The 27,627-nt window shown below is 45.9% G+C and overlaps 2 protein-coding genes and 1 long non-coding RNA gene across 6 annotated transcripts in view; 1 reads left to right on the forward strand and 2 right to left on the reverse strand.

Moving 5' to 3' along the window:
- Window positions 1-5,874, reverse strand: part of IFT46 (intraflagellar transport 46) — a 19,511-nt gene extending 13,637 nt beyond the window's left edge. For 2 of the 4 annotated variants that reach the window (XM_054005527.1, XM_054005526.1), the window contains exons 1-4: window positions 5,737-5,874; window positions 4,234-4,330; window positions 3,646-3,722; window positions 875-1,008 (exon numbers count right to left, since the gene is read on the reverse strand). In XM_054005527.1, the coding sequence (XP_053861502.1) occupies window positions 875-1,008; window positions 3,646-3,722; window positions 4,234-4,330; window positions 5,737-5,760 (332 nt within the window). In that variant the 5' untranslated portion in view covers window positions 5,761-5,874. Of the gene's footprint in view, window positions 1-874; window positions 1,009-3,645; window positions 3,723-4,233; window positions 4,331-4,797; window positions 4,905-5,736 lie in introns of those variants that run through there. The other 2 variants (XM_054005529.1, XM_054005528.1) reach the window with 1 other exon arrangement.
- A 220-nt stretch (window positions 5,875-6,094) lies between these two features.
- Window positions 6,095-22,815, forward strand: ARCN1 (archain 1). Its single transcript, XM_054049564.1, has 10 exons — window positions 6,095-6,198; window positions 11,306-11,569; window positions 12,494-12,673; window positions 12,928-13,133; window positions 14,190-14,354; window positions 15,564-15,729; window positions 17,126-17,273; window positions 17,687-17,795; window positions 18,785-18,989; window positions 20,826-22,815. Exons 1-10 carry the CDS (start codon window positions 6,196-6,198, stop codon window positions 20,913-20,915), a joined length of 1,536 nt encoding a protein of 511 aa, XP_053905539.1. The 5' UTR covers window positions 6,095-6,195; the 3' UTR covers window positions 20,916-22,815.
- Window positions 22,356-27,385, reverse strand: LOC128849168 (uncharacterized). Its single transcript, XR_008447181.1, has 2 exons — window positions 27,285-27,385; window positions 22,356-22,992 (listed from the first exon to the last, which is right to left on the reverse strand). It is a non-coding gene; the product is annotated as an uncharacterized LOC128849168 (long non-coding RNA).
- Window positions 27,386-27,627: the final 242 nt, after the last annotated feature.

Genomic DNA, 27,627 nt, shown 5'->3' on the forward strand with positions numbered 1-27,627 from the left:
AGCGCTAGTTTATTATACTAAGTCTCAGTTTATGCCAGGCAACTTGGGTACCCCCTACACTGCCTCAAAGAGGCTGATTGCATTGGTTATAAAGTTCACGAGTAGGTATTGGTAGGAAGAAAACTGGGCAGCAGTATTTGAAATCTAAGAATCCTACTGTGTCAATGAACAAGTCAGAATCTTGCTTAGGAATCCAATTTTCAAGCTCTCTAAGAACAGTTCTATTGTATGAACAAGTTTCAGAGTAACAGCCGTGTTAGTCTGTATCCGCAAAAAGAAGAACAGGAGTACTTGTGGCACCTTAGAGACTAACAAATTTATTAGAGCATAAGCTTTCGTGGACTACAGCCCACTTCTTCGGATGCATCCGAAGAAGTGGGCTGTAGTCCACGAAAGCTTATGCTCTAATAAATTTGTTAGTCTCTAAGGTGCCACAAGTACTCCTGTTCTTCTTATTGTATGAACAGTGCATCTTTTCTGATGCTTTTCAAACCCCAGTGACACTCTTCCTGTCCACATGGGCAATGGAATTCCTCCTCCCCACTTAATATAGCTATATCCTTCTATCTTCATTTTCAGGGCTGATACTCTGAAAGCAGCTCCCCAAAACCTTGGATTCAGACTTACAGTTCCCATTGCAGCACTCCAACCCCAGTACCACGGAGCTGTTTGAAGACATTGCACCTGCACATGATCTACCTCAGCTTTTAAACCCTTCATTCCCACACTATCTAACCTAAAGACATATCTGCACAGTATTGCTAGAATGTAACATTATTCAACTGGCTTGTTAGGAGTCTTCTCAGAATGGAGACCCTGACTTTAATTCACATGGCTATTCTCACTGTTATTAGGAATTAATAATCCCTCATACCCCTCCAGAGGGGCTCCATGCTCCTCTTCATCATCGTCATCATCCGAGTCAGTTTCAGACGAATCATCTTCATCCTCCCCATCCTCATTCTCACTAAATCCTTGCTGGGGGGCCAACTGGGCTACCTTCTTCTCCTAGGTCAATGTTAAAACCAGAGTTATGGTGGTGTAGTAAGATGAGGCCCTGAAACATAAACGCTTGGTTTCAGAGGCCCGGTATGAGGCCTAAGGCCTGAACTAAAGTAATAGTCAAGACTTTGCTAACATAAAGCAAAGTTAAGCTGTGAGCCAGAGGCAGCCCCTGCTCACAGAAGCTGGCAAGGAAAGGGCTGATGTTGCACAAATACACATACAGTAACTCCTCACTTAACATTGTAGTTATGTTCCTGAAAAATGCGACTTTAAGCGAAACGACGTTAAGCGAATCCAATTTCCCTATAAGAATTAATGTAAATGAGGGGGTTAGGTTCCAGGGAAATTTTTTTCACCAGACAAAAGATATATATATATATATTACACACACATACACACACACAGAGTATAAGTTTTAAACAAACAATTTAATACTGGTACACAGTGATGATGATTGTGAAGCTTGGTTGAGGTGGAGGAGTCAGAGGGTGGGATATTTCCCTTACTGCCAAATGATGAACTAGGAATTGGCTGAGCCCTCAAGGGTTAACTCTCTCACTATATAAGGCAGCAGGAATGGAGGGAGAGATGTGCATTTCCCTTTTAAGTTCACTGCCTTATTAATTCGATCAGCTTGCTGATACTGCAGCTGCTGCAAGCTCCCTCCATCCTGAGCCCTGGTGTGTCCCCCCTGCTCTATGGAAGATGGGGTAAGCGGGGTGCAGGAGCAAGGGGGAGGGGGACACCCTGACATTAGCCCCCCTCTTCCTTCCCTCCCGCCCCGCACAGCAAGCAGGAGTCTCGGGGAGCAGCTCCAAGGCAGAGGGCAGGAGCGGCATATGGCAGTGGGGGGGAGGGACAACTGCAATTGCTTGCCTGCTGGGCAGCTGCTGCACAGGGAACTTAGGGGAGTGGGGAGCTGATAAGAGGGCTGCCGGTCCACCCTGGTTCCAAGCCCCCACCAGCTAGCTACAACAGGCTGCTCTTCCTGCAAGCAGTAGACAAAGCAGGCAGCTGCCAAAGACATTAGAAGGGAGCATTACACAACTTTAAACAAGCATGTTCCCTAATTGCTCAGCAACTTAACAACAAAACAACGTTAACCGGGACGACTTTAAGTGAGGAGTTACTGTACCTAAAAGGTACTGAACACTAGAGATACCAGAACACTCTGATACTTGCACATTCCACACAGATAAAAAGGACAGGGAGAAAAGGGGAATATGATGGATAGAGTTGTTTTGTTCGAACCAACACATACAAGGTGAGAGGCGGCACCTTACTGTGTGGAGGGGTTGTACCTTGCTATGCAGAGGGGTTGCACCTCAATACATCAGGAGTGATGTGTTACTTGTTTGTACCTGTGTATAAGAATGCACCCCTGAGCGGATATCTTTGTCCGGCCTAGGGGACAATGGAAAGTCCCGCCACTGACTGAGCCGGTCCATTGTCAGAGAGCACATATGTACTAGCAGAACCGTAGATATCTAATCCGGGGAGCTAGAGACTGTGTTCCTCTTCGACAATAAACCTGGCCAGGTGCCTTCGTACCTTACTAGAGTCTGTGGTCATTGGGGGTTCTCTCGGGGGTCTGCTGTGTCAGCGATCCTCGCAGAGCCAGGGCAGCACAGAGAGGGAACACATGCACACAGCCGAATGTTATCAACATTGAAGAGAGCAGAGCACCACACCGGTAGCTTCTGACAACAGGTGCAACATACATTTCCAACAGCCCATTTCCCAGCTCTATCATCTTTCATTCTAAACAGAAAACACCCTCTGTCCAAAACTGCCACAAATGGGTGGGGCACAGCAGTGTAACAAACAAACAAACAAACAAACAACTTCCTCTAGTGGCACAGAAAAGGAATGCCAGCACAGGCATTTAATCTTAGTCTGACTCAAATGGTTTTCAGTGGTGGGGGGAATGTTCAGTTCTAATAAATAATAATTTGTCCTTCTCTTAGAGGATCTCAAAATGCTTTACAAACACTACTCCATCCTCTCCAAGTCCCTGCGAGGTAGCGGATAGTATGACCCTACTTTACAGCCAGAGAAACTGAAATACTGATGGGGGGAACTGGCTCACCCAAAGTCATACAACTAATTGGTGGCAGAGCTGGAAACAGAACCCAGGAGTCCTGATCCAGAGTCAACTTATCTTCTCTAACCTGTAAAAAACACTCCCTGCCTTTACAGCCAAATGTGGGTGTAAGCCCTTGATTTTTCGCCTCTCTCTTTTTATCCCACTTCAGCCATTGCATGACAATGGGCCTGGTATTCATTATATCCACACTGGATGGTGTCAGCTGCCATGATGTGAAAATCCCCTTCCAGATCTATTCTCCCTAGTACGCTTAAATTGTTCCATCTGTTCTAATCGAAGGAAAGAACAATCTGACCCCTTCTTACCTTCACCCTAGTATAAATAATGTGTCTTGCCAAAAGATACTGCAACTACATTTCTTTCTACTCAAAATGGGTCAAACAAACAAACAAAAAAAAACACAAAAACAAAAACTTTCCAAGCTGCTTTGCTGCAATTTCCCCAGTAAGACTCAACATGCAGATAACGAGGCCCCAGTAGATGGGGCTACAAAATGCTGTGATCAGCAGAGAAGAACATGGGCAACCTCATACCTTGTTTATTTCTTCATCATACTCATCACTGCTGTTATCAGCCATATTTTTGAGCTGTGGGCGTGTGGATCTAGGACCTGTTGAAGAGATCACCAAGAAGGTATGTTACCCAAGTTTGGGTTGTGGGATTGCAGCATGGATTGTCACATTGAGGCACTTACAAATGAAGCCCTTACACCCAAGTTTAACAATCATGCTTACTCACAATTTCAACATGCTTTGGCTGAACTAGAATATAATGCAGGGGCTGGCCCTGGTGGAGACGCTCAAATCCATGTTAAACCAACCATGTCCTAGATGCAGACCTAGATTTCAGTGACAATCTGATCTCACTAGCTTTTTTGCAATGAGCACATTACATTAATAAAAATTTGGGAATGTATTCTATTTTACCAATGAATCTGCTAACGCTCCAATTTTATGGAGAAGACTTAAATCCCCTCAGGGTATTTTTAAGAAAATATAATTATCAAAATCAAGTTGCCAAAAGCATACCTGAGATTGGTCAGCATTTTAATTTTAAGGAAAGAAACAAACTGTTTTAGTAGGAAAGACAGAAACAGGATGTGAAATTAGACTTTCCCCTACCTAGCTGCCGTGGAGTTGGAGTGTAGATACTGGCAACCTCTTCTGAGTCGTTAATCTCTAGACTCTCATCATAGGGCTGGTTTTCAACTATTTTGGTCTAATAAGAAACACAAACACTTTCGGATGACGTTTACAGGGAAGAACACTTTCCCTTTCCCGTTACTGAGTGCGGGCTCTCCCCAGTTAATGACTGCAAAGCACTTTAAAGGTAAAAAGCCTCTTAAATGCTGCCAATGTTAACGGCCCAATCTTCCGCCGTGGGTGCCTCCAGGGACGGTCCCAATGCTGCACGTGGCGGCTCCGGGGTAGTCGGGCGTTTAGGGACCCAGAAGCCCAGCACGGCCAGGGCCCCGGACACCACCGGCAGGGTCGCCCCGCAGGCCCGGGGCTGGCCTCACACCGAACGCCACCCGCGACTGTTTCACTCCCCACGCGCCCGCCTGCGGCCCGCGGAAGACTCGGGTCCCGCTCCGGGCCCCGTGCGCGGCGCTGAGGCGGCCGAGGGCCTTTCCCCGGCGCTGCCGGGCTCCCTGTCCCCCGCCCCACAGGCTGGCGCTCGGACACCTGCAGGGCCTCCGCCATGTCCCGGCCTTTCAGGGCGCTGCCCGCCGCCCGGACGCCATCTTCGCCTGGCCCAGCGCGTGTACCGTCACCCTGGAGATTGGCGAGTAACTCTCGCGAGAGCTTGCAGCTCCAGCTCTACGGCTTCCCGGTGACCGGATCGGCTCCCCCAGAACCACGTCGACAGTCTCGCCCCCCCCCCCCCCCCCCGTCTATGGTTATGGGGAAGCTTTGAGCAGCGGCCCCTAGCGGCCGAACAGCTTCACGGCAAGAAAAGAGTGGACGGCACGTAGGGTTGTATTTCTCCAGTCCCATGCACAGCTCCAACTCTGTTCTAGATCGGGTTGGTTTGATCTAGCGCAGGCTCACCCCTCCCAACGCAGGGTGAGAAGGGCCGAGCTGTTCTAGTTCGAGCTAGATGGGTTTACAGCACTGCAAACTCCCATCATCTGAATGCAGGAAGGATGGGAAATGGGCTGCATTGTTCTAGAATGGACTCTGAGCAAAGCGAATCCTTCTAACTCCTCAAGGACTACAAGGCCAGGGGATCTTTCTAATCTGTCTCAATTTGCCGAGTGCACTTCAAATCCTCCATCAGCCTGTCTGGGAAGGAAAGTGCTGTAGCCATGCGAGTGGCAGGATATTACAAAAAGAGGGTGGGCCAGGTAACATCTTTTACTGGACTAACTTCTGTTGGTGAGCGAGTCAAGCTCTGGAGTTTACGCAGAGCTCTTCTTCGGGCCACGCAGAGCTCCGTGTAGCTCAAAAGCGTGTCTCTCTTACCAACAGCAGTTGGTCCAATAAAAAAATATGACCTCACGCACCTTGTCTCTCTGGGAAGGCAAAGGCAGGGATCAGGTTTGCTCTACATCAGTAGTTTTCACTCTGAGAGCCATGGATGGAGACAGCAGGGGCAGGATAGAAGGGCAGAAACTCTCTTACCATGCGCAGTCTCCAGATGGACATGCCCGGACTAGTCTGGGCTCTAGATCAATCTAAACCAAACTGGGTGGCAGGGACAGGCCCTCACTCCACGTCCTAGGCCCTGCACAGCGCTCCATAGGGGTCAGCCCGCCGGCCGGGAGCTGTGGAAAGACACGTTCTAGAGCAATCCGATCTAGACCTTGGGGCTGGCAGGGGGCTCAGAGGCGGCCCCACGCCGGGGAGGCGGCGCGAGTCTCCCCACAGAGGGGGGAGGGGCAAGGCGGAAGGGCCCGAGACCGGCGCCCCCTACCGAGGCGGGGAAGAGCAGGACGCTCCCGCCCCCTTGCGTGGCGCCGCTTCCGGCTGGGGACGTGGCTCGGCGCCGCCATCTTGTGGGGCAGCTGGAGGGAGACGCGGCGGCCGCTGCCGAGGCAGCGAGAGACTGAGCGCGCCGGGCCGCACACACGCTCCGCCGCCATGGTAAGGACCAGGCCGCATCCCCAGCCTGGCCTCCCGGGGAGCGGGCACTCGGAGGGGCCGGGACCGGCCGGGGCAGGCTGGGCCGGGGGACACGAGGGGAGGAGCTGGGCCCAGCCCCGAACTAAGGGGGCACCAGGCCTCTTCGTGCCCCTTCCTAGCGCCTTGCCGCGGGGCCGCTCCGTGGAAACAGGCCGGTCCCCTCACCCGAAGCCCCGAGCCTCCCCACCGGCTTGTGTCTCGCTGTCGCTGCAGCCGTGGTTCTCAGACCCTCGCATGGGCCTGGCCCGCCCTGCGCCCTAGCCGCGGTGGGCGCCTTTCCCCGGTACAGCCAGCGGTCCCCTGCGTGTTCATTGCACGCATCCGGGACATGCTGCCGTGCTTGCACCTGGGACTGGTCCTCCGAGAAAACGGGGCCTGGGTACACCTGTGCCCCCTCGCGAAGCAGCCCTCTGCAGGGTTCCCAGACCTTCCTGGAACCAGCCCCAGTGTAACGGAGTGTCTTGGGGCACTCTGCCTCCTGTTCTGCATGGTGCAGACCTCCACTCCCATTCTTCATCACATAAGACCTCTGCAGCAACGACAATAGCTGCTTACAAGGGAAATGAAACTAGTATGGTTTGGATCTCAATCTAATTTGACAGCTGAAAACAAGGAGGACCAGTTACCAGCAAGTGCCTGTGGCCCGGAGTTTGAGAACTTCTGGTTGGAGCACAGGGTTTGGAGTCAGGACTCTTGTAGTCTTCTTCCCATTGCTGTCTCTCAAAGTGAACTTTGGCATGCTGTTTTGCCTCTGTATATTTGTTTCCCCACCTATAATCTGGGACTAATGGTACTGATGTGAGAGTACTGAAAATATTGAGTAAAGCAGTTAGCACTTTTCAACTATGAAATCTATGGAAATGCAAAATATTGCACCCTGTAATACATGAGACAAATGGACTGTGTGTATATATGCATATATAAGATCATGATGCATACATTTGATTAAAATTGGCTGTTTGAATTACAGTATTATCATATACGCTTTTTTTAAAGTACTGTACAGGCAATAGCAACCCTGTGATGTAGATGTTCTCATTTTTAGGTTGGTAAAACTTGAGATACAGAACAGTTAAGTGGTTTGCACAAAATCACGTGAATCAATGACAGGTCTGGGAAAATAATTCATTTGTCCTTACAATCCTGTTCTGTCCTCAGATCCCTGTCCTTATAGAAAATGCACTTATGCTGGTTTCTTTATATAGTCTATGGCCAAGGTTTTCAAAACTAAACACTGACTTTTAGTTCCCAACTGGAGATACCTTATTTTCAGAGAATGGTTATTTCGCACTTTCTGAAAATCAGGTTCCTTTAAGCCATGGCAAATTGGGCATGCAGATAGTGCCATAGTTTAAAATATTAATCCAGAGTTTGTACAAACATGAAAGAAGAGCTACATGATCTATATATGAATTTGGATCTATACAAATTGTTACTCATCTTGCTTCATGCAAGGGATTTGAAACTGATAGGCAGTTATTTTATTCTCTTTTTATGAACTCAGGTATTGTAGCTGTTTATATTGTAAAGAGGCTAGCTTGGCTCCTAATTGCAGTAAATTACATTTCACTCTCCTTCCTTTGTAGTAGCATGGCTTGTACACAATTTCAAGCATGTGGTTTTTATCGCCAAAGATAGTGTGTAATTTGCTTACATTGCTCAATAAATTAGTAAATGGATTTAAAACAGTTTCATACCCCGTTGGAGGTGGTGAAACATCTTGGATTTGATCAGAGAAAATATTTTTAATTACAACCTGTTAAATGAACTAGAGGAAAATTTGACAAGTCATGACAATCTAGTAAGCAAAGTGCAGCATGAGAATATACACAAAAGGACAGCTTAATTTAAAAGGACATTAACTTTTGGGATTTCTCCTTTGAATAATTATTCTTCCCTCAAGCTATTTTTGTGATCTTTGAATTTAATGGGAAAAAATATTTGTACTAAGGGCAAAAAAAGATTTGAAGTAATTTGAACCTTTTCTTAGTAAGCAAAATGTGTATTGCATCAAAATCAAGTGCTGTATAACTTAATCCTTGTTTCAGGTTCATAGATCGTAACTTAATCCCTGTTTCAGGTTCATAGATGGTATCAAATCCTTTCTACTCAAATATTGGGTAGTGACTGAGTATTAGTTTGATATAATTTTTCACTATTCACAGTTCACAGCTCCTTCTACAAGGAATTGCTTTGCTATAACCTTTTATTGCTGGGAAAATGCTGTACTTAATTTAGTGAAGCTAAGAACAATGTACTTTTAAAACAAGTTCCAAACCAAGAATACCTAGTTTAACTTTTGTCCTCTATCCAAAGGCATTGTTTGCATAGCACAATAGGGATTTTAAGTACCTTTAAAAAGGCTTATCCCTTTCACAGATTAGTAGTCTGCAAAGAATTGTTATGGCAGGTTGAAAATTTCTTACTTTTTTAAATGTGTGTGTCACGTGCTCTCTCCACCCAGAAGATACTGTCCTCTCAGTAACAAAATTGTCAATTAATAAATGGAGCCATCCTTCTAAAACCTAGTTGAATATTCAAGTGGCACGTTTGCAGTATTAGTTAAATCTAATAAAAGAAATCGAAACAACTGAATCTGGTGTTTGCTAATGTATTCTGTCTTTAAGTACAAACAAGATTTGTAAGCTGCCATATGTAATAGTTCAGCATAGCTTTGGTTATCAATAGGAATTTCTTGAAATTTTTGATCTAGTAGCTTTAGATTACTCAGATCACTGGGACATTTAATATGGTAAAACAGTATTTTCATACTCTAGATCCGTGCAGAGTAGAGACTGAGAATACTGTTAACTTTTCTGAATCGCCTCTCTTGACATGCTTATCAAAGTACTATGTACATCAAATCAACACTAACAGGCCAATGTCTAAAGCCACATGGTGTGACTGAACAGTGGAATATGCTCAAACCTGACACACACCCTTTTTACAGTCCTATAAGCTGTTCTGTCTGGGTTGTCAATGATTGGGATGAAGCAATGACACATCATCAGCCTTTGCTTCCAAAGTGATAGCTCTTGAGTCAGAGGCATAGTGTCAATTACAGGATCTGTGGTACCTTATAAGCATACAATAACCTGTGACTAGTCCCTTAGGTAAACCTATGTTAAATGCCTGCACAGTTTAAAGGCCTTTTAAGAATATTAAGGCTGTCTTTAGTGTAACCTCATGATTTCTTTTGTGTGTGTGTTTACTGTCTCATTCAAGTGATAGTCAGTCAGACTCAGCCATCCTAGGAAAGTTGAAGGCTGTAAGCATTTCATTATTACAATCCTGTCCTTGCTTTCCATTCACAATCCTTTGCTTCATCTGATGGGAGATCCCATCTCCACAAAGGCTGCCAGTCCCTCATACAGAAGTGCCCCTTTAAAGAGGGGTATTACCTGTGAGTGATGCAGTAAGTATGCTTGGTGCATCTGGACTGTCCAGCATCATGCTCTGAGTCCCTACTAGGCAATGGTTCGAGCCTGAGGCTCACTTCTAACCTGTGCATATCATGGATTTGCATTACTCTCTGAGTTGTTGGACTAATGTAAGGACATTGCTGTCTGGATGGGCTATAATCAGTTTAATCAAAGCATACAAGTATTATATCCACTATGAATGGCTTGTACAGTGTGCGGTTATGAGCATATTTTGGCAAAGGTCTTAAATTTGTCTATATTTGGTATTTGCTTAACCAACAAAGAGCTCAAAATAAAGAAGCAATGGTTGAGTCTTTATGAGACTTCAACAGAATCTGCCTTGTATGGCCAAACAATTCAATTAAGTTACGGTAATCTTTTTCCAGTAGAGAAAAATTATTTGGTAGGAAGTTGCAGGAGACTGATAGAACTATAAGGGATAAATTGGCATCTGTCTCACTACTTTTGAATTTCATTAGTGTGATAACATCTATGAAAAGCCCAAGAGATGCTCAATTAACAGTAATTAATATGTTTAATATTTTATTAGCATAAATGTGTTATCAATTGACTTTTTAAAGGGGTACCGTGAAAAGAAAAATTAAATTTAAAAGCATTCCCTCATTTGTTCTTATGTTTATATTAAAATAGAATTTAAAACAATTCTACCTTACTTTTCAGTATCTCTGCCTTTAGATTACTTTTTGCGGTTACTCAGTTTGGATAATAAAGCTTGGCTTGTCAGTTTCATGATAACATTCAGAGCTCTGTGTTTGTTCTACTCCAGCTACACAATGTTCCAGTTTGAATTTCCAGTACAACCTGGGAATATCATTTAAAAAAATCCAATTTGGTGAAAAGAATATTTAAAAGAAATCTCATTAAATCCTTTCTGTTGATAGTAGATGTGGTAAAAATATTATAATTTTCCTCAAAGGCTAAATTTTGGGCCTAAACTCCGTAAATGTCCCTTTTAAACAAGCTTATCTATGAAAAAGGTAGCAGCATTTTAATAATGGCCAAAGTACTTTGAAGGCATTGCAGGGGGCTAGTTTTAGTAGCTGTGTTCTGACACTTGCCCTTTCCATTTGCAAGTGATCTTTTGGTGTGATTGTCTTCAGTGAGGTTACTAATAGTTCAATGTTAATGGAGTATGTAACTTACTTTGCTACTCTAGCAAGTAGCATTTGAGATCCTTTTTTTGTGTGCTTGTGCTTTATTAAGTCAACCTGAAAGACTTGTTCAGAACACTTTTGAGATTTTACTGTACCCTACCCCTGTGTTAAAACTAGTCTATGAATTCAGGTTAGTTAGCTATGTCAGCTCTGAACAGAGTGACATGAATTAGTTGGATTTGGGGGATGGGAAGAGCACCAAAAACAGAAGTGGGTCTCCCCCTAGAAGAGTTCTGTTCTCCATGCTAAGAGGAAGCATGGATGAAAAATATACATGTTCATGTAAATGTTTTTTATTTATCACTAAGTATGCTTGGCACTATACAGATGAGCATGAATATATGGTCTCTGACCAAAGAGTTTCACCTACACAAACAATTAACATTATCTCAAAGGTTTGTGAGACTGTCTAGTCTCAGAAAATCTGTTTGCTTGATGAATGAAACTAACCACTACTTGTATTCCCCATAGGTACTCTTGGCGGCAGCCGTCTGCACAAAGGCAGGGAAGGCCATAGTTTCTCGGCAGTTTGTGGAAATGACTCGAACCCGCATTGAGGGGCTGCTGGCAGCCTTCCCCAAACTTATGAACACTGGGAAACAACACACATTTGTGGAGACAGAGAGTGTGCGATATGTATATCAGCCAATGGAGAAGCTGTATATGGTATTGATCACCACCAAAAACAGCAATATCCTGGAAGACCTAGAAACACTCCGGCTCTTCTCTAGAGTGGTAAGACTTTATTCCAAGCTTAGTTGATACAAAATTCAGATGATCTTGTCTAGAAGCAGTCATGTTACAAAGTGCTGTATTGGAGAGCTATTACTGCTGTATCTACTGCCTCATAACAGAATCTGATTTCCTATGGTCCATTAGTGACCCAGAAGTAGTCATTGAGTCTGATCCCATAAGCTTCTGCACTATTCCTTGACTGAGGCCAATATGGAGGAAGTGTCTGGTTTTGAAATAATCAATGAGATTTAAACCAAAACAGCCCAATCCCTTAGTAAATTAACATTTGTTAACAAGTATGTAGTGCTGTAAACAAAACCTTAGTACCAGTTGTACAAAATAAATCAGTAGAGTGGGTTTAATTCACTGCATGCAATTGCTATAGTAGTAATCCTACTGTAAAAATCGATCTGCATATGTATTCATAATATTGTCTATATAAAGCTTTGTCTGTCAGCCAAATATAGCCAGGGTAACGCCTGGAAATCACAGCTTGGCTTGGTATCTGCTGCCATTTCAGCCTTCTATTGTTAAAATATAGCTTAAATAGAATATTATATTTAAAGTTAGTCTTAAAAATGCATGCTTTAATAGTGACACTCAATCTGCCTATTAAGCAGTGGAAAAAAGCAATGATTGGTTAATGGCTTTAAATAGATAGCATTGGGGTGGCATTTTGGGGCCAGGTGAGGTTGAGAGGGTCACAGAAGTGATGCCTTTGGTTGAAATTAACCCCAGTGCAGATCCTACACGAGGCCTCAGCACCGCTTAAGTCTCACACCATCAAAATAGAATGTAAGTAGTGCATAGGCCTTCTGCTAAATCTCTGCACGGGGTGAATTCACCCTGTACAGGACGGTTAGCTGAGGTAGTCATCTTCTCTTCCTCTGTGGAAACTCTTCTTTAATTATTCTCCCTAACCAGATTCCCGAATATTGCCGAGCTCTGGAGGAGAACGAGATCTCTGAGCACTGCTTTGACCTGATTTTTGCCTTTGATGAAATTGTTGCCCTGGGCTACCGTGAGAACGTAAACCTGGCACAAATTCGGACCTTCACAGAGATGGACTCGCATGAAGAGAAGGTGTTCCGAGCAGTCAGAGAGGTGGGGCAGAGCCATTCCATGTCTTAGTTGTTTGAAATAGTCTGTTGTGTGTCCAGGAATTACTGCTTTTTGTACTGTGAAGTTGCTGTTTATTCCAGGTTTGATCATAACCCTTAATTCTTCAATGATCAGATTTATTTTAACATTTTGTAAACAACCTGTCCTGCCTTCATCTCCTCTTTCTCTCATTGATTAATGCATGGAATAGATCAAAGTCTTAAAGGTCTAGTCAGTCTCTGGTCTTTTTCCTCTAGACTCAAGAGCGTGAGGCAAAGGCTGAAATGCGCCGTAAAGCCAAGGAGTTGCAGCAGGCCCGAAGGGATGCAGAGAGACAGGGCAAAAAAGCACCAGGCTTCGGTGGATTTGGCAGCTCGGCTGTGTCTGGGGGCACAACTGCGGCCATGATCACAGAGACCATTATTGAAACAGAGAAGCCCAAAGTGGCACCAGCACCAGCCAGGTAGGAAACTGGTTCAGGTACACTAGAGCCCTGCCCGGGACTAGTGTAGATCCCTGCAGCAGGACTGGGGTCCTGCAGTATCTGTCGCTGTAATAGCAGGAGCGGGATTAAAATGGTCTGGTGCAGGGCTCTAAGATAGAGCACTTCCATCAGCAAGAGAAAAGATATTGTGGACTGTTTGTTAAAATGAGAGTCCAGTTTTAGGTTGTCCTGCTGATTAACTGCTTTGCTAGACAAGTGAAATTAAATGATAGAGGCATGTTAAAAAATGCACATAATGTGTAAGTGAGGGAGGTACCCATGGACAGTGTGTGTGTGCTAGTGCTCTCTACTACCTTGTGCATATGTCAGTTTCTTCTTCTAGCTAAGTTAGAGCTTTTCCACCAGCTAATGTGTATTTTGGATGTTTTGAGCTTTCACTTTACCTCATGATTCTGCATGTTTGCAGCTTTCTAGTAATCATGGTGCTTCTATGCATGCGGATGCTGAGTGGAATAAAGATGCTGGAGACTCCCACTGGGTTGTTTTAAAGCAGTATTGATAATTTTTGTAAAGCAGAAACCTCTCTTCTGAACTGGGGTGGATCTGTGCTTGTAGTTCTAACAGTCTAAATTGCTGCCCATGCCTGTCGCAGCCATCATATGATCTCTAGACTGTCCTTTTTATTTATAGGAGTTTTTGTGGCACTCACCACTACAGTATCTAAGTGCCTCATATACATTAAAGAAGCTAACCTGAGAGATAGATTTGTGAGGCAGGACAGTATGATTTATCCTCAGTTTACAGATGAGGAACTGAGGTATGGATTAAATGACTTGCCTAAGGTCACAGAGCAATTGGCAGTGCTGGAAACAGAATCCAGATTTCCTAAGTCCCAGTTCAGTACCTTACCCACAAGACTATCCTTTCTCTTAACGTGTCTTGGAAAGGGCTCAAAAAGTAAAAGCTGCGATGTTGGAATGGTCTAATTGTAATGATGTGAAAAAAATTGTGGAAAGATTGTATCTGCTACCAGAGTTGTCGGATAGATGCTTACATCTTATTTTTGTCCTTTAGACCATCGGGTCCCAGTAAGGCTTTGAAGCTTGGAGCTAAAGGGAAGGAGGTGGACAACTTTGTGGACAAGCTGAAATCAGAAGGAGAAAATATCATGACCTCTTCTGTAGGCAAGCGGTCCTCAGAGGCAGCCAAGGTTCTCGCTCCACCCATTAACATGGAGAGGTGGGTATTGTCCCGGGCTGTAAGAGGATGCTCTTTTCAGTGTGACTGCAGACTCCAGTGATGGCTTCTAGATCAGTCAGAGCTCTTCACTTTATTTTATAAAACAGATTTCTTCCCACCATTCGATTCTGACATGCTGACCTTTAGCTCTTGTGTAAAATTTTCAAGAAGCTCTGAATTAGTTTAGGCAAAGTCCCATTTTCAGAAGTGACTTAGGTGGTTAGGAGCCTAAATCTCACTGAAAGCTATTGGGACTCATGCTCTTAAGTCATTTAGGTGATTTGGAAATTTTACCCCTCATCTTTTATTTCAACTATTCAGCCTAATTTTTCCCTTTCTCCCAATACTCTTATTTCCTGGTGTCTGCATCCTTCAGATACTTTGAGACAGCTATCTTCCCACCTCCCCCATCTGCTGTTAGCTAAGCTATACAGAGTTTTTAATAGTTCTTCATACTTCCATTCCTCTGACTCCTTAACTATTTTTGTTGCTTTTGTCTGGGACTTTTCAGTTTGTCGGCCGATACCAAGTATTGAGGTGGCTGGATCAGAAATCTGCTTTCCCTGTTCTGAGTGTTGGTGGAATCTTGAAGAGTTCCGACTAATTGCCAGTTAGAGTACATGTGTGCACATTTCCAGTTTTCCGTGTTGGAGCACAGAGCCATCTGCTCCCATTAGAGACAACACTATACCAGTTTTATGAGGTTAAGTGAAAAACATGACCAGGGCTGCCCTCCTTTCTAGGCAAGTTTTCATATTGCCTACATGTTTTCTATTCTGTACTGAATAGAAAGCTTGGCAGTGCAGTACATAAACCTGCTTAGTGTCTTTTGAAGCACCAAAGGTGTCCATTTGTTTTTCAGGTAAAATGTAGAATTCCTCCCACTGTTTAGCTCTTCCTTTTGAAAACTGCCTGAGCTTTCTGCAGAAGGGCCAGGGTTCTGTATTTGGGCTCTCATCTGTTCAAGACTTATACCACACTCAGGTGATTCTAGTGTCTTCTGTGTGACTCTGTTTTGAGCAGAAGAGCATGTTTCCATAATTCTGTTCTGCACCACTCGCTCTGGGTCATTCTTTTTATGACAACATCCTCTTGGGCACCCTTTTAAAAAACTTAGTTTGTCCCTGTCAGATCTTAAAAGGAGGAAACAACTATCTTGCCTGTCAAACCAGGGTATTTGGTGTGTATTGGGCTTTCTTTTCTGTGCAGCGTGCATATGAAAATCGAGGAGAAGATTTCCTTGACTTGTGGCCGTGATGGTGGGTTACAGAACATGGAGCTGCACGGCATGATCATGCTGAGGATCTTAGATGAAAAGTTTGCCCGGATTCGCCTCCATGTAGAAAATGAAGACAAGAAGGGGGTACAGCTACAGGTAAGGCTGGCTTCCGTACATGCTTCTGTCATGTATGGTAGCAGCACTGTATTGTATATTTTTATCCAAGTTCTCCCAATAGATATGGTAGAAAATAGAACAGTTACAGTAAATATAAGTGCAGCACAAATAAAGGACTAAATCTCATGCTCAAAAGACTCAAGTTAACTTGAAAATACAGTTTCTTACACTTATCATCATGCTCCCACAGCCTTATCTATCCCGTGATGAACATTGACGCACACTTGATTTCACTTGGACTTTGCAACAGTCCCAATATGTTGCTTGACACTAGTTATATCATGAGGGCTTCCTTTGTAAGGAAGAGAATGTTTATATCCAGTTACTTTCAGCCAATGAAGAAAGATTTAATCAACCAGAAAGCTGCTTATTTTCCCAGTTACTTTTGCTGTTGTCATTGATCTTAATATCAGAGACAGTCTCTAGAACCACAGCTTTTGGGTTACAGTCAGTATTGTAAACTCAGGAGACTGTCACATGTTCGACTTTTCCTCTCTCCATGTGGTTCCGTGTGCTTGCTGAGCCCTGAAGATTTCCCCACTTTATATGCCCTGTGTCATGGCCACCATTACAACTCCTACAAACTAGGTAGTGCTGCTGCTTACCTGGTCAGAGGGCCTTGTGTTTAGTGATGGAAGTCCTTATCACTTTCCCAGGGGTTGAGAATTCTTCCTCAACACTCCAGCACCTGCTGCTCCAGGAAGAGTCAGGTGGCAGTGGCAGCTCCTCTCTCTCCAATACAACTTAGATGCTAATCACCAAAAAATGGTTTTGCTGAAATAGCTGCTCACATCTGTTGCTATAGTATAATAAATTCATTCTTTATAATCCAAGTGTTAATTTTCCCTATTTAGATGGTTTAACTTTTGCATTTATCTGAATTTAGTCAAGGAAAACAGTTTCACCGGTTTCTAGTCTGTTCCACTCAGTTGCAGAAGACTGCAAACACGGCAGGGGGCTGTTCTTTTGTTTGTTAAAAATAAATTCAAATTTGAACTTATTTTTAAGTGGAAATATTCCTGCAGATCTCAAGCTTCATTAAAACTTGTTTTTATAAAAACCTAAATGTCAGCCCCAGTTTATCTGCCAGAATCCCTTTTAAAAGGAAAGCATTGGAGGAACGGAGAAATAGGCCAAATGAAACTTTTTGGTAAACTGGCCTTTTGTTTCTTGGAGTGAAGTCTGCATTGCCGAGCAACCGTGATCCTGTAGCACTTTGCAGTCAGCAGTTTTCCCTGGCAAAGGTATTCATGTGTGGTCAGGAGCACCTCACAAGAAACAGTATTACCTAGACACATTTGTGCCCTACATTGAGTTAAAACTAAAACAATGAACAGTTTACCCAGTCTTTGTCTTACCGTCTCCTTCATTTCAGACTCACCCAAACGTGGACAAGAAACTTTTTACTGCTGAATCTCTGATTGGCTTGAAGAACCCAGAGAAATCATTCCCTATTAACAGTGATGTGGGGGTGCTGAAATGGAGGTTGCAGACCACAGAAGAGTCTTTCATTCCACTGACAAGTGAGTGCGAGCATGCATATGACATCCTTCAGGTAGGATACTGGAGCCTGGGCTGAAGAAGCTGTGACTGGTCTTGGATAGGAAATGACAGCCCATCTGCTACAGCAGGCTCTGCCTTCAGCAGAATGTTTTACTCTTTGATATTATCCAAGGGAAGAAACAATTTTAGTGCCTCTTCCCTCTGTAACAATCACTTTAGCCAGTCAATAGCTATTTTCAGTAATGCTAGATAATACTGAGTGTCTTGCTCTGGAACTCACTCAAGTGGGCTGGCAGCTCTTGGGTGAGATTGAGATTGATGACTATTCCTCCTTCATTCAGTGCTCTCCTGCATTTTTCTAAGTGTGTCTTTCTCCAGAGGCCTGTTCCTGTAAAACAGTCACATGATCCAACGTGCGCTTTTGTGCCCTTAGTTAACTGCTGGCCATCGGAAAGTGGGAATGGTTGTGATGTTAACATTGAATATGAGCTGCAAGAGGAGAGCCTAGAACTGAATGATGTGGTCATCACAATCCCATTGCCGTAAGTAGGATTTGGGGATGGGGCCGGGGTCAGCAAGTACCTGTAAATATTCTCTAGGTTCTTTCCCTTTCCAGCAATCATGAGGGTAGCATAGGAGGGGACGGCATTCATGTGAAATGCATGTCTGCGGTAAATCCAGTGCTGTCTTGTTCCGCCATCTGAGGAGCTGAGACTGCCTCTTACCCTTTGCAGACTGACTGTTCTCCCTCTCTCACCCATGGCTAGGGCCCTACCAAATTCATGGTTCATTTTGGTCAATTTTACAGTCGTAGGATTTTAAAAATCGTAAATGTCATGATTTCAGCTACTTAAATCTGAAATTTCGCTGTATTGTAATTGTAGGGATCCTGACCTAAAAAGGAGTTGGGGGGGTGGGGGGTTGCAAGGTTATTATAGGGGGTGTTGCGGTACTGCTACCCTTACTTCTGCGCTGCTGCTGGTGGCAGCACTGCCTTCAGAGCTGGGCAGATGCAGAGCAGCGGCTGTTGACCAGGAGCCTAGCTCTGAAGGCAGAGCTGCCGCCAGCAGCAGCACAGAAATAAGGGTGGCGTGGTGTGGTATTGCCATCTTTACTTCTGCGCTGCTGGAAGAGGCACTGCCTTCAGAGCTGGATGCCCGGCCAACAGCTGTCACACTCTGGTCACCCAGCTCTGAAGTCAGCACAGAAGTAAGGGTGGCAATACTGTGACCCCCTAAAATAACCTTGTGAACTCCCTTTTGGGTCAGGAGCCCAATTTGAGGAAACGCTGGTCTCCCCATGAAATCTGTATAGTATAGGGTAAAAGCGCACACAAGACAATGATTTCACAGGGGGAGATCAGATTTAATGGTTCGTGATGTGTTTTTCATGGCCGTGAATTTAGTGGGGCCTACCCGTGGTTCTTGGAGGGCTTTTAGGAGGTGAGCTGTCCCCTTTGGGGCTGTTACAAGTGTGTCTTTAACCTGTGTTCAAATGAGCTAATGTGCAGCTCCTTATTGCCCTGCTGTAGGTCCAGTGTTGGCGCCCCAGTGATTGGAGAGATTGATGGGGAGTATCGCCATGACAGCAGGAGGAATCTCCTTGAATGGTGCCTGCCAGTGATAGATGCCAAAAACAAGAGTGGCAGCCTGGAGTTCAGCATAGCCGGGCAGCCCAATGACTTCTTCCCGGTGCAAGTCTCCTTCATCTCCAAAAAGAATTACTGCAGCATACAGGTATGCTTATGTGTCCTGGTGCAGGGCTTGCCTAGAAGCCCAATGCACTGCAGTCCTCGGAATGAACAGTTGCAGTGGCACACTAATTGTTTTGTGGATAGTGCCCGGCTCTGCATTCGTAGCACCAACTCAGCTGTGTCACTGATATTCCTGGAGACTGTCCAGCCCTTGCTTCCCTTTGCCCTGCCACATGCTGTGTTGCACCAGCCTCTTCTCAGATAGTTTCTCTTCTTAATCTTTTTCTGCTGGATCTTCCCCAAGAGCAACCTCTTCATTTTATATTGCTGCAGTTCCCACTTGCTGCTTTTCAGCCCTTGTAAGTTGCACGGAGAATACCCTTCCTTCAGCCCAGTGCATTATTCCCACCTGGCACTGCTGAAGGAGTAGGCAGCAGTAATGAGGATGGCTTGTGCTGGGATTTCTCAGATCTCTCAAGCTAGGGAGGTGTTGCTAGATTAGCTCTTAAATGGGAATCCTCCATGAAATGGTTAAGTGCTGCCTGAAGTGGTTGTGGTGAATCTACACCATTTGCATTGCTGCAATCGATGCAGCGAGTGTCAATTTAGCAGGTGTGGTGAAGACACGCTAAATCCATGGGAGAGCACTCTCCCATCGATTTGTGTACGTAAGGGAAGTTGACGGGAAATGCTCTCCTGTCTACACAGTGCAGTGTAGCCACGGTAAGTGGGTCTAACTACATCAACTTCAGTTATGTTCTTCTCGTAACTGAAGTTGTGTAAGTTGGATCGATTTACTGCAGTAGTGTAGACCAGCCCTCTGTAAGTGCACACAGCCTGATGCTAGGGGCATTATGCTGCTATCTCCTTCAGAAGAGACAGAGTTCCTAGGCATCTGTGTTAAAGATGTTTTTCATGAGCTGGGGCGTTAATGCTGGTATCCTGGCTAAATTCCATCTCAGAAAATCCCACTCAGCTTTTCTAAAACTTGCCCTGCAATTTCAGTTGGATCTGGCTTTCTTCCTCAGTGCCTCTCCTAAGCATTAGTCACATTTGTCCTCATGAGATGGTGGCTAAAGCAATCCATTTATTACAGTGTTTGAGAAGTGTTCTGGGGTGGCAGGCAAAGGATGATAGATCAGCTGAAGCAAATGAAAATTCCCTTTGTCTTAGTGTGAAGGCTTGTTTGGGTGGGGTAAACAGCCCCAGGATGTGGAACCGAAGGCTACTTATCCACCTGCCTGGTCACACTGAGCAGCTGCAGTGTGACCTTTCTCCACCTTGAACCTTAACCAGAAGCCACAATTCAGTTCAATTCTGTCCAGGGTGCTCTGAGCAGAGACTTAGGGAACTTCTTCACTTACCGGAGGGTCTGGCGGCAGGCAATCGATGTTCTGGGATCGATTTATCGCGTCTGGTTAAGACGCGATAAATCGATCCCGGATTGATCCCGGAAGTGCTCGCTGTCGATGCCGGTACTCCAGCTCGCCGAGAGGAGTACGCGGCATCGACGGGGGAGCCTTCCTGCCGCGTCTGGACCGTGGTAAGTTCGGACTAAGGTACTTCGAATTCAGCTGCGTTATTAACGTAGCTGAATTTGCGTACCTTAGTCCGAAGTGGGGGCTTAGTGGGGACCAGGCCTTAGTTGTTACCGTAAATGAAGTAACTGTCTGGATTGTTGTCCTCTAAGGATAGCTGAAAACTAAACTCTTCTTACTTAAGCTCTTAAGTTGAAGTTGGCCTTGTGGCTCAGAGATGATGTGCCCAGTCACCCCAACCCCTTTGTTGTCCTGGTTTGAATTGGAAAAAATCTCTGCTTAATTGTGTTTTGGAGGTAGAATATCAAGTGCTGAACTAACTGTGTGTATTATCTCCACAGGTTACCAAAGTGACCCAGGTAGATGGGAACAGCCCTGTAAGGTTTTCCACTGAGACCACCTTCTTGGTGGACAAATACGAAATCCTGTAACGCCAGCAGCAGGGAATAACAAATGATTTTTTTAAATTAAAAGAAAAAAAGGCTGAAGTTTATTCTGAATGTCTGGAACGCCGCAGCCCTCTCTCTGCTAGGACACACGGCTCCGTCTGCCCAACTGCAGTGTTTCTGGGTCACGGGCATTCTTTGGCAGAGAATTGACATGATCAGATGGGGGAAAGGCTGCTAATTTCTTTGGCAGATTTTACCGGCCAGCAGTAAAGCAGGATCTCCATTGAGAAACCCTGGCTTTAATACCTCCCCTTCCTCTCTCCCACAAAGCTGGCTACTTAGCTCAGTCCCAGAATGAAACTACACCTCATTCTCTTTCTTTTTAGTATATCAAGAGTTCTGTTTCTTTTTGTTATGATTGTTGCTGTTTTAACTTATCCCCTGCCTCCAGACCTTGTTTCCATGGATTCAAATATGCATTAAAATATTCTATACATGGGCATTATGCCTTCTGGATCCCTTTCTCTGGGGAATGGAATAAGCTGATCTGACTAGGCCTCAGTTTTAAAGCTGAGGTTTTGGGTGGTTGTAGTAAACCTGTTCCTCTCCTTTGCCTGTACTCCTGACTTGCTGTCTGTTCAACTCTGCTTCTCAGTGATGGACCTGCACTTGGGCCAGTTCCCACAGTGAGCCCATGTGCCCTTGGTGTGAGTTAGAGCAGAGTTGTCTCCCAGCTGGCAGAGAGAATGCAGCTTCTGAATTGACTGGTTCCAACTGCAGGAGGGGGGAGCTCCTGGAAGTACTCACTTTTGCTGGAATTTCCTGTCACTGTTTGGTGTAGCCCCTAGCCCAGATGCATAAAATCATTTTGCCTGGTTTAAGTGAAAAATCTTTGGAGCCTTTCTTGATCCGTTTGAATCTTTCCCAGTAAATTGAGCCCCCATACCTAGTATGCATCTTAGCCCTTCCTAGATGCAGCTTGTAAAAGGGTATGGCACCTGCCTTGTTCAGCCCCATAAACAGATCTGAATTACTGACATATTCATGCTTGTGTAAGTCTGAGCAGAGGAGATTGATCCTGTTGGCACTTATTGATGGAGTAGAAGGAAAGCCTGGGTTGCAGCACAGAGATTTCAGGTAAAAGTCAAATGTACTGTAGTGCATCTAAGTTTGCCCTGTGGTGTGAGGGCTGCACACAGCCACACTCCCTTGCACTACAGAAAAGGTGTTCCCTCTCTGATGAGGCTGGAATAGCATTGTCTACCCCGTCCTCACTTAAAACACTTCTCACCTACTTTCTTTAGAACCATTTTTGATGACATTGGGTGGTGGTCTCAGCCTGACTACATCTGAGCTGTGCCTGGTCTGATCGCACAACTTCAACAAGGAACCTTGCTAACCACCATTGTAGCAAGGCCTCATGGTTCTATCCAAACTTAACTATTTCGCTGGTTTGTGGGTGACGGGAAATGAAGTTTCTTGCAAATGGAAGTCCTAGAAATGTGTGCACTGTGCTCCAGCGGGAGAACACCTGTTTGAGACTAAGTGCACACCAATGCTTGTAGGGTCACCTGCCAAAGAAGTTAGCTGTCTCTCCCCTGTTCCCTTAAATGCATCAGTGAGGAAACGTAGCTCCAATTCTTTTCATGCGATGGTAATGTGTTCTGGGGGAGGGGAAGCAAATCCTGTCCTGTAGTTAAGTAGACTATGAATCTTAATTCAATTGTGTTCAAGAGTTGCTTGTCTGTATGATTTTAAAATGGAGTCAAGTTTAGTTTCAAACATCAAAGGAGCATTTTTCTTAAATTACTTTGGGGGTAATATTTAAAAAAAAAAATTTTTTTTGTAACCCTGTATAATAATGACTTAGGGAATAGAACACATTCCAGTGTACACAAAGAATACAAATTCTTTAATCAAATAAAGAGTATTATAAAAAGCAGTCATCCGAGGCTTTGGCCTATTCGTGTGCTGGAATGGCTCAGCTTTGATTTGTTCACAACACACTCTGGGAGGCAGGGGGAGCCAAGAATATCAGAAATAGTGACCACAGCTCCATGGAGTTCATTGGAATAATCCGAATTGGGACAGCTCATGGGCAAGAGTTCTGTCTTATTTCCTAAAAAAAAAAAAAAAAAAAAAAAGTAAAAATGACTGAAACTTCATGAAGGATTTTTGCTCTCATTGAATCTTTCCAGGTTGCATTTTGCTGAGCGGAATTGGATGACCACTTCCCTGTAACAAACACTTTCCAGACTGTTTCTTGCCATATGTTATGTGCAGAATCACATCCAGCAGTGTCTGCTGGCTCTATGTAGGTATGACCTGGATGACTTGAGAGAGGCCGTGGCTATTACTCTGTGTAGGTCTTGAGCCTGTTATTCCAATCAAGAAATACTAAACCTGGAAAGGGGGCTGGGAGAGTATTTGTTAGTGAATACATTACAGTATGAAATAAATTAAGAGGACTCAGGTATTTTAATGTTGGGTTAAGCGGATATGAAGACCCTCTAGCCGGAGCCTAACAGCTCTAGCAACAGTTACCTTGCCTTTCTGCTAAGCCTTAGTCCCCTGTAGGCCTGGAGCCCCCCTGCTGTCTCCTCAGCAGCTCTGTGAGCACTCCATGCTGAGAAATGTCAGAACATCCCGGAGATTTGAAAACGGAGGAGCGCCTGCCTATGTAGCTAGATGCAGGGCAGCTGAGTTCAAAACAGTGAACAAAGTGGTCACAGCGGGCATTGTGAGGTACTGGGAGAGGCCAGTTATGTTGACATAACGAACGGCAGCGTCTACACTGACACTTTTGTTGCTTTAACTTTGCTACGAAAAGCTCTATGCCTTTCGTCAAGGGGGTTTTATTTTGTCAGGGAAACAGCACAGTTTTGACGCCAAAAGTAGCTTTGTCGAGAGTACACCGCTGTTTGGTAAGAAAAAGCTGCTTTCATTTTTATCCCATAGTCCTTCCTCAGTTCTGCGCATTGAATTACTAGGAAGACGTGGGGTCTTCATATAGACCCCTCCCTAGCTTCACGTGTCCTGGAATGTGGCTACAGAAGACTAGACAACCACTAACTAATTGCTGAGCATTCAGCAAAACATGTCTCTGCCGACACTGCCCAGTTCAACTCCTACGCTGACCCTGCTTAGAGTGCTAAAGACGATGAGCACCAGGTTGCTATTTCTGAAAGTCATTTCCTGCCAGCTCCATGGACACACCTGGGCCCTTGAACTAACTGTGTTTGTGCTGGACCAGGAAGCAAAACATTATGAGCAAATTTAACAAAGTGGGAGGTCTTGTACTGCACATTGCCATTTCAGCTGTCCTGTTCCGAACATTTCCTGAGCTCCCGGGTCAGGGTGCTTCATTATAATGGAGAGGGGTTTGGGTGGCCAAGAGCTGATGTAATTTAAACGATAAATGGATCTATTTATTTTTGTAGTTAAATTGGTTTTAATTTGGAAAGTGTTTGGAGAGAGTCCCTGACTGTGTTTATCCCTCCTCTTCGACAGCAGCTGGCTTTGCTGCTATCTGGAGCAGGGTAATTTAGCTTAATTCTCCTATGAACTGTGAGCATAGCTAGTCTGTTTGTTACCACATCCTCCGCCTCTGATTTTTTGTTTGTTTTTTTTAAGCCAGCAATTATATCTAGATTGTTAGCTCAATGTGGAACAGGGACTGTTATTTACCATGCATTTGTTTAGTGCTAATACGCTGGAGCTCTGACATGGTTGAGGGCTCTAGGTCTAGATATAGATGTGAAGAGCTAAAACTTCACCAGCCCCCATGCACATAGTATGTCCCCTTGGTGGGTTTTGAAAATAACTACTAGTTTGGCCAAGTTTATACTGTTCAGCCCAAATGTGTTTGGAACTGCAGGTTCATGCTGTTTCCAAAGCCCAGTGTCAGGCAGGGCCCAAGTGTGTGTCCTGGTGTATCGCTGCCCACTTCTCTCCCTTCTAGGAAACTCTGGAGTGGCTGAAAGATCTGCCCTCATGCCTGCTCTCTTCCTTCCTGTTCTCATCCCCCAGCTCTTGGATGTCTCAGCTGTACAGTCTGTTGCATAACTAAAAATGTAGGGCTTGATAGACTGCAGATGTTGACCTGTGGCATTGTCCAGTTTACTCAGTGCCTGTGGGAACTGGAAGCTCAGGCTACAGCCTGCATTGCATTGTGCTTTCATCATGTCATTTGTCAGAGTGGATCTGACTAGGGCGTCTGGCAGTTCCTCCTGTCCTGAGCTGCTTCTCAACAGTGCTGTGTCTTGCTCACTCCATGGCTTCCAGTCTTTAGATACTGAAATAGCTGCTGAGTTTAAAGACCCATTGGGCTGCAGTGATTTAGTGCCCTGTATCTAGTCAGGCTAAGTTTCTCTTCTGCACAGCTTCGGGAGGGCTCTGAGGAGAAAGCAGGGCCAGGAGCATTTCAAGGAGTTTTGTCTCGATTGTGGGAATCTATGCCTTGATTTTTTCTTTTCCCTTTCTCAGCCCTACCTGGCTTTTCAGAGACACCTTCCCAAACCTGTCCCGGATTGGTTTGTGCATGGACCAGGCAAATCACTGCTGCATGCCCCCTCTATCCTGTGTGAGTGAGGGTCCTCGTGGCAGCGCTCAGCTAGGGAGGTTGCTGCCAGGAAAATAAGGTCTGTTCTTGGAGCTAGGTCTAGGTCAGCAGCAGTAGTAGAGCTCCTTGCAGTCTTTGCCATCTACCTTTTTATCATTAAAAGGAAAGGGTTGGAGAAGTATGAGGGGATGAAGTAGGAGCCAGACTCGGGTTCTCTTCAAAGAAAATAAACACCTTTATAAACATATCAGCATATACATGTACTTACAGCTGTACACCCTATCAAACCACTACACACTCCTCACAATTCTCCCCTGAAGAAGATGAAAGAACACATCCCAGGTTGTGACACAGATGTTCCTTACTGCACTCCAGAAAGTGCTCAGAACTGGTAACGTCTGAGCATGAGATAGGAAGCTGAACTGATTCCCTGGGTCTTCATGGTAAGTCTCTTCCCTTCTGGGTGTAGTAAATGGACAACCAATCTAATTCTCAATTACTGAGGGACAACTGCCACTCATGAATATATTTTACTTTCCACAATCAAATCTCTGCAACTTTTCATGAGTGATGTGTACCTGGGTATTTGGGTTCTAATATCTAAACTGTATTGTTAAATCTATTCACCTAAATTTGGGTTATTGCTGATTCTGCACTAGATGTATCTTATGACTTTAAAAACAAACTTTGTAGTTGTGGATAATCTCCGCACTATACCTGTCTGTACAGACACTTTTCTCAACCTATGTATTATATACTTTTTTTGAACATTACCTTGAATAAACATTTTCAATCTGTTTTTGCTCCTGGAAGCACCGGGGGGAGGTGCTGATGTTGAGTCCCTGTGCTGGGAAGGGCTCTAGAAATGCACAGATCTGTTCTCTCCGCAGCACTGACTACACACAGCTCCAGGCGCCAGCCCCAATTGCTGGGTGCAGCCCGCAGTTGCAGGGCTGTGCAGACCACGGAGTATTTTTAACCGGGGCAGAGAAAGGCAGGGGGTGGGGTGGTCCTGGCAGCAATCCCGCCGTCTAGGCTAGAGTCTGACCTTAGGCAAGTCCACTCCCCTCTCCCTGCCTCAATGTCCCCAGCGGCAGCCGGCGGCGAGGCTCAGTCCCTTGCTGGTGGCGGAGGACGTTCAGCAGCTCCGCGGGGCGGGGGCAGGGCGCCGGGACTGCCCGTTCCTTTGTCCCCCTTAGCCGGGGCCAGCGGGGGGCGGGGCAAGGCGCCCCCAGCCTCGTGCCCCCTCGCGCGGCCCGCGAAGAGTTCCGCGCGCGCGCGCGCCCGCCGGGGAGGGGGGGTCAGTTTCCTCACGCGCGCCGCCCCCCCCCCCGGAGGGCGGTGACCGAGCCCCGCCGCCACGCGCCGAGCGGCTGCTGTGAGGGGAGCGCGGACCTGCCAGGTAAGGGGCGGCCGGGGGCTGGCTCCGGCCCCGCGAGAGAGGGGCACCCGGGGCGGCCACAGGCCCGGACCGGACCGGGCCGGGCCGGGCCCCTGCGAGGCGGCCGCGGGGCTGGGTGTGAGCCGGGCCGGTCTCCGCTCGGGGCCGGGGCCGGGGGCGGGAAGCGGCGGCCGAGCCGCTGCTGCTGCGTTGGCAGGCGGCGTGTGCGGCGCGTGCACCTGGGCGCGGGCTCGGAGCTGGCGGCGGAGCGCTGGGGCAGCCCCTGGCCGGCTGGCGGGGGGCGGCTGGACTGCGAGCCCGGCGGAGAAACGGGCTAGTCTCGCCGTTAAAGCGGCCCCGGTGCCGAGCCGGGCCGACGGGACAGCAGAGGAGAGGACAATGCCCCTACCCCCAGCCCAGCAGCGCTGTTCGGGCTAGCGGGGAGCGTGTGACACAGCCCTGCCCCTACCTGAGCCAGGGCTCGAGCCGTCCCAGAGAAATGGCTTTGGCGGGATTCTTTGCATTTCTGACATGGTCTCCCATAATCTGTAACAGCAAGTCTCTGGCAGGCAGCCGCCTCTCTCCAGGAAGGTGGGGGAGCTCGGCGTTGTGAAGCCAAAGTGAGGGGCGACTCTTACAGACCTGTAGCCTCCCCATTTCGCTGAGAGATGGGATTAGAGTCCCCGCGCAGCTTAGTGCAAATGGCTATTCAGAGGGGAGGCATCTTGGCTGAATGGACTGATGGCTAGGGGTTAGGAGCCAGGAATCCCAGCTTTGGTGTTGACTTGCTTCGCCTCTCTCTGTGCCCATGA

This window comes from Malaclemys terrapin, chromosome 15, assembly GCF_027887155.1.
Source record: "Malaclemys terrapin pileata isolate rMalTer1 chromosome 15, rMalTer1.hap1, whole genome shotgun sequence".
Classification (NCBI taxonomy): domain Eukaryota; kingdom Metazoa; phylum Chordata; order Testudines; family Emydidae; genus Malaclemys; species Malaclemys terrapin.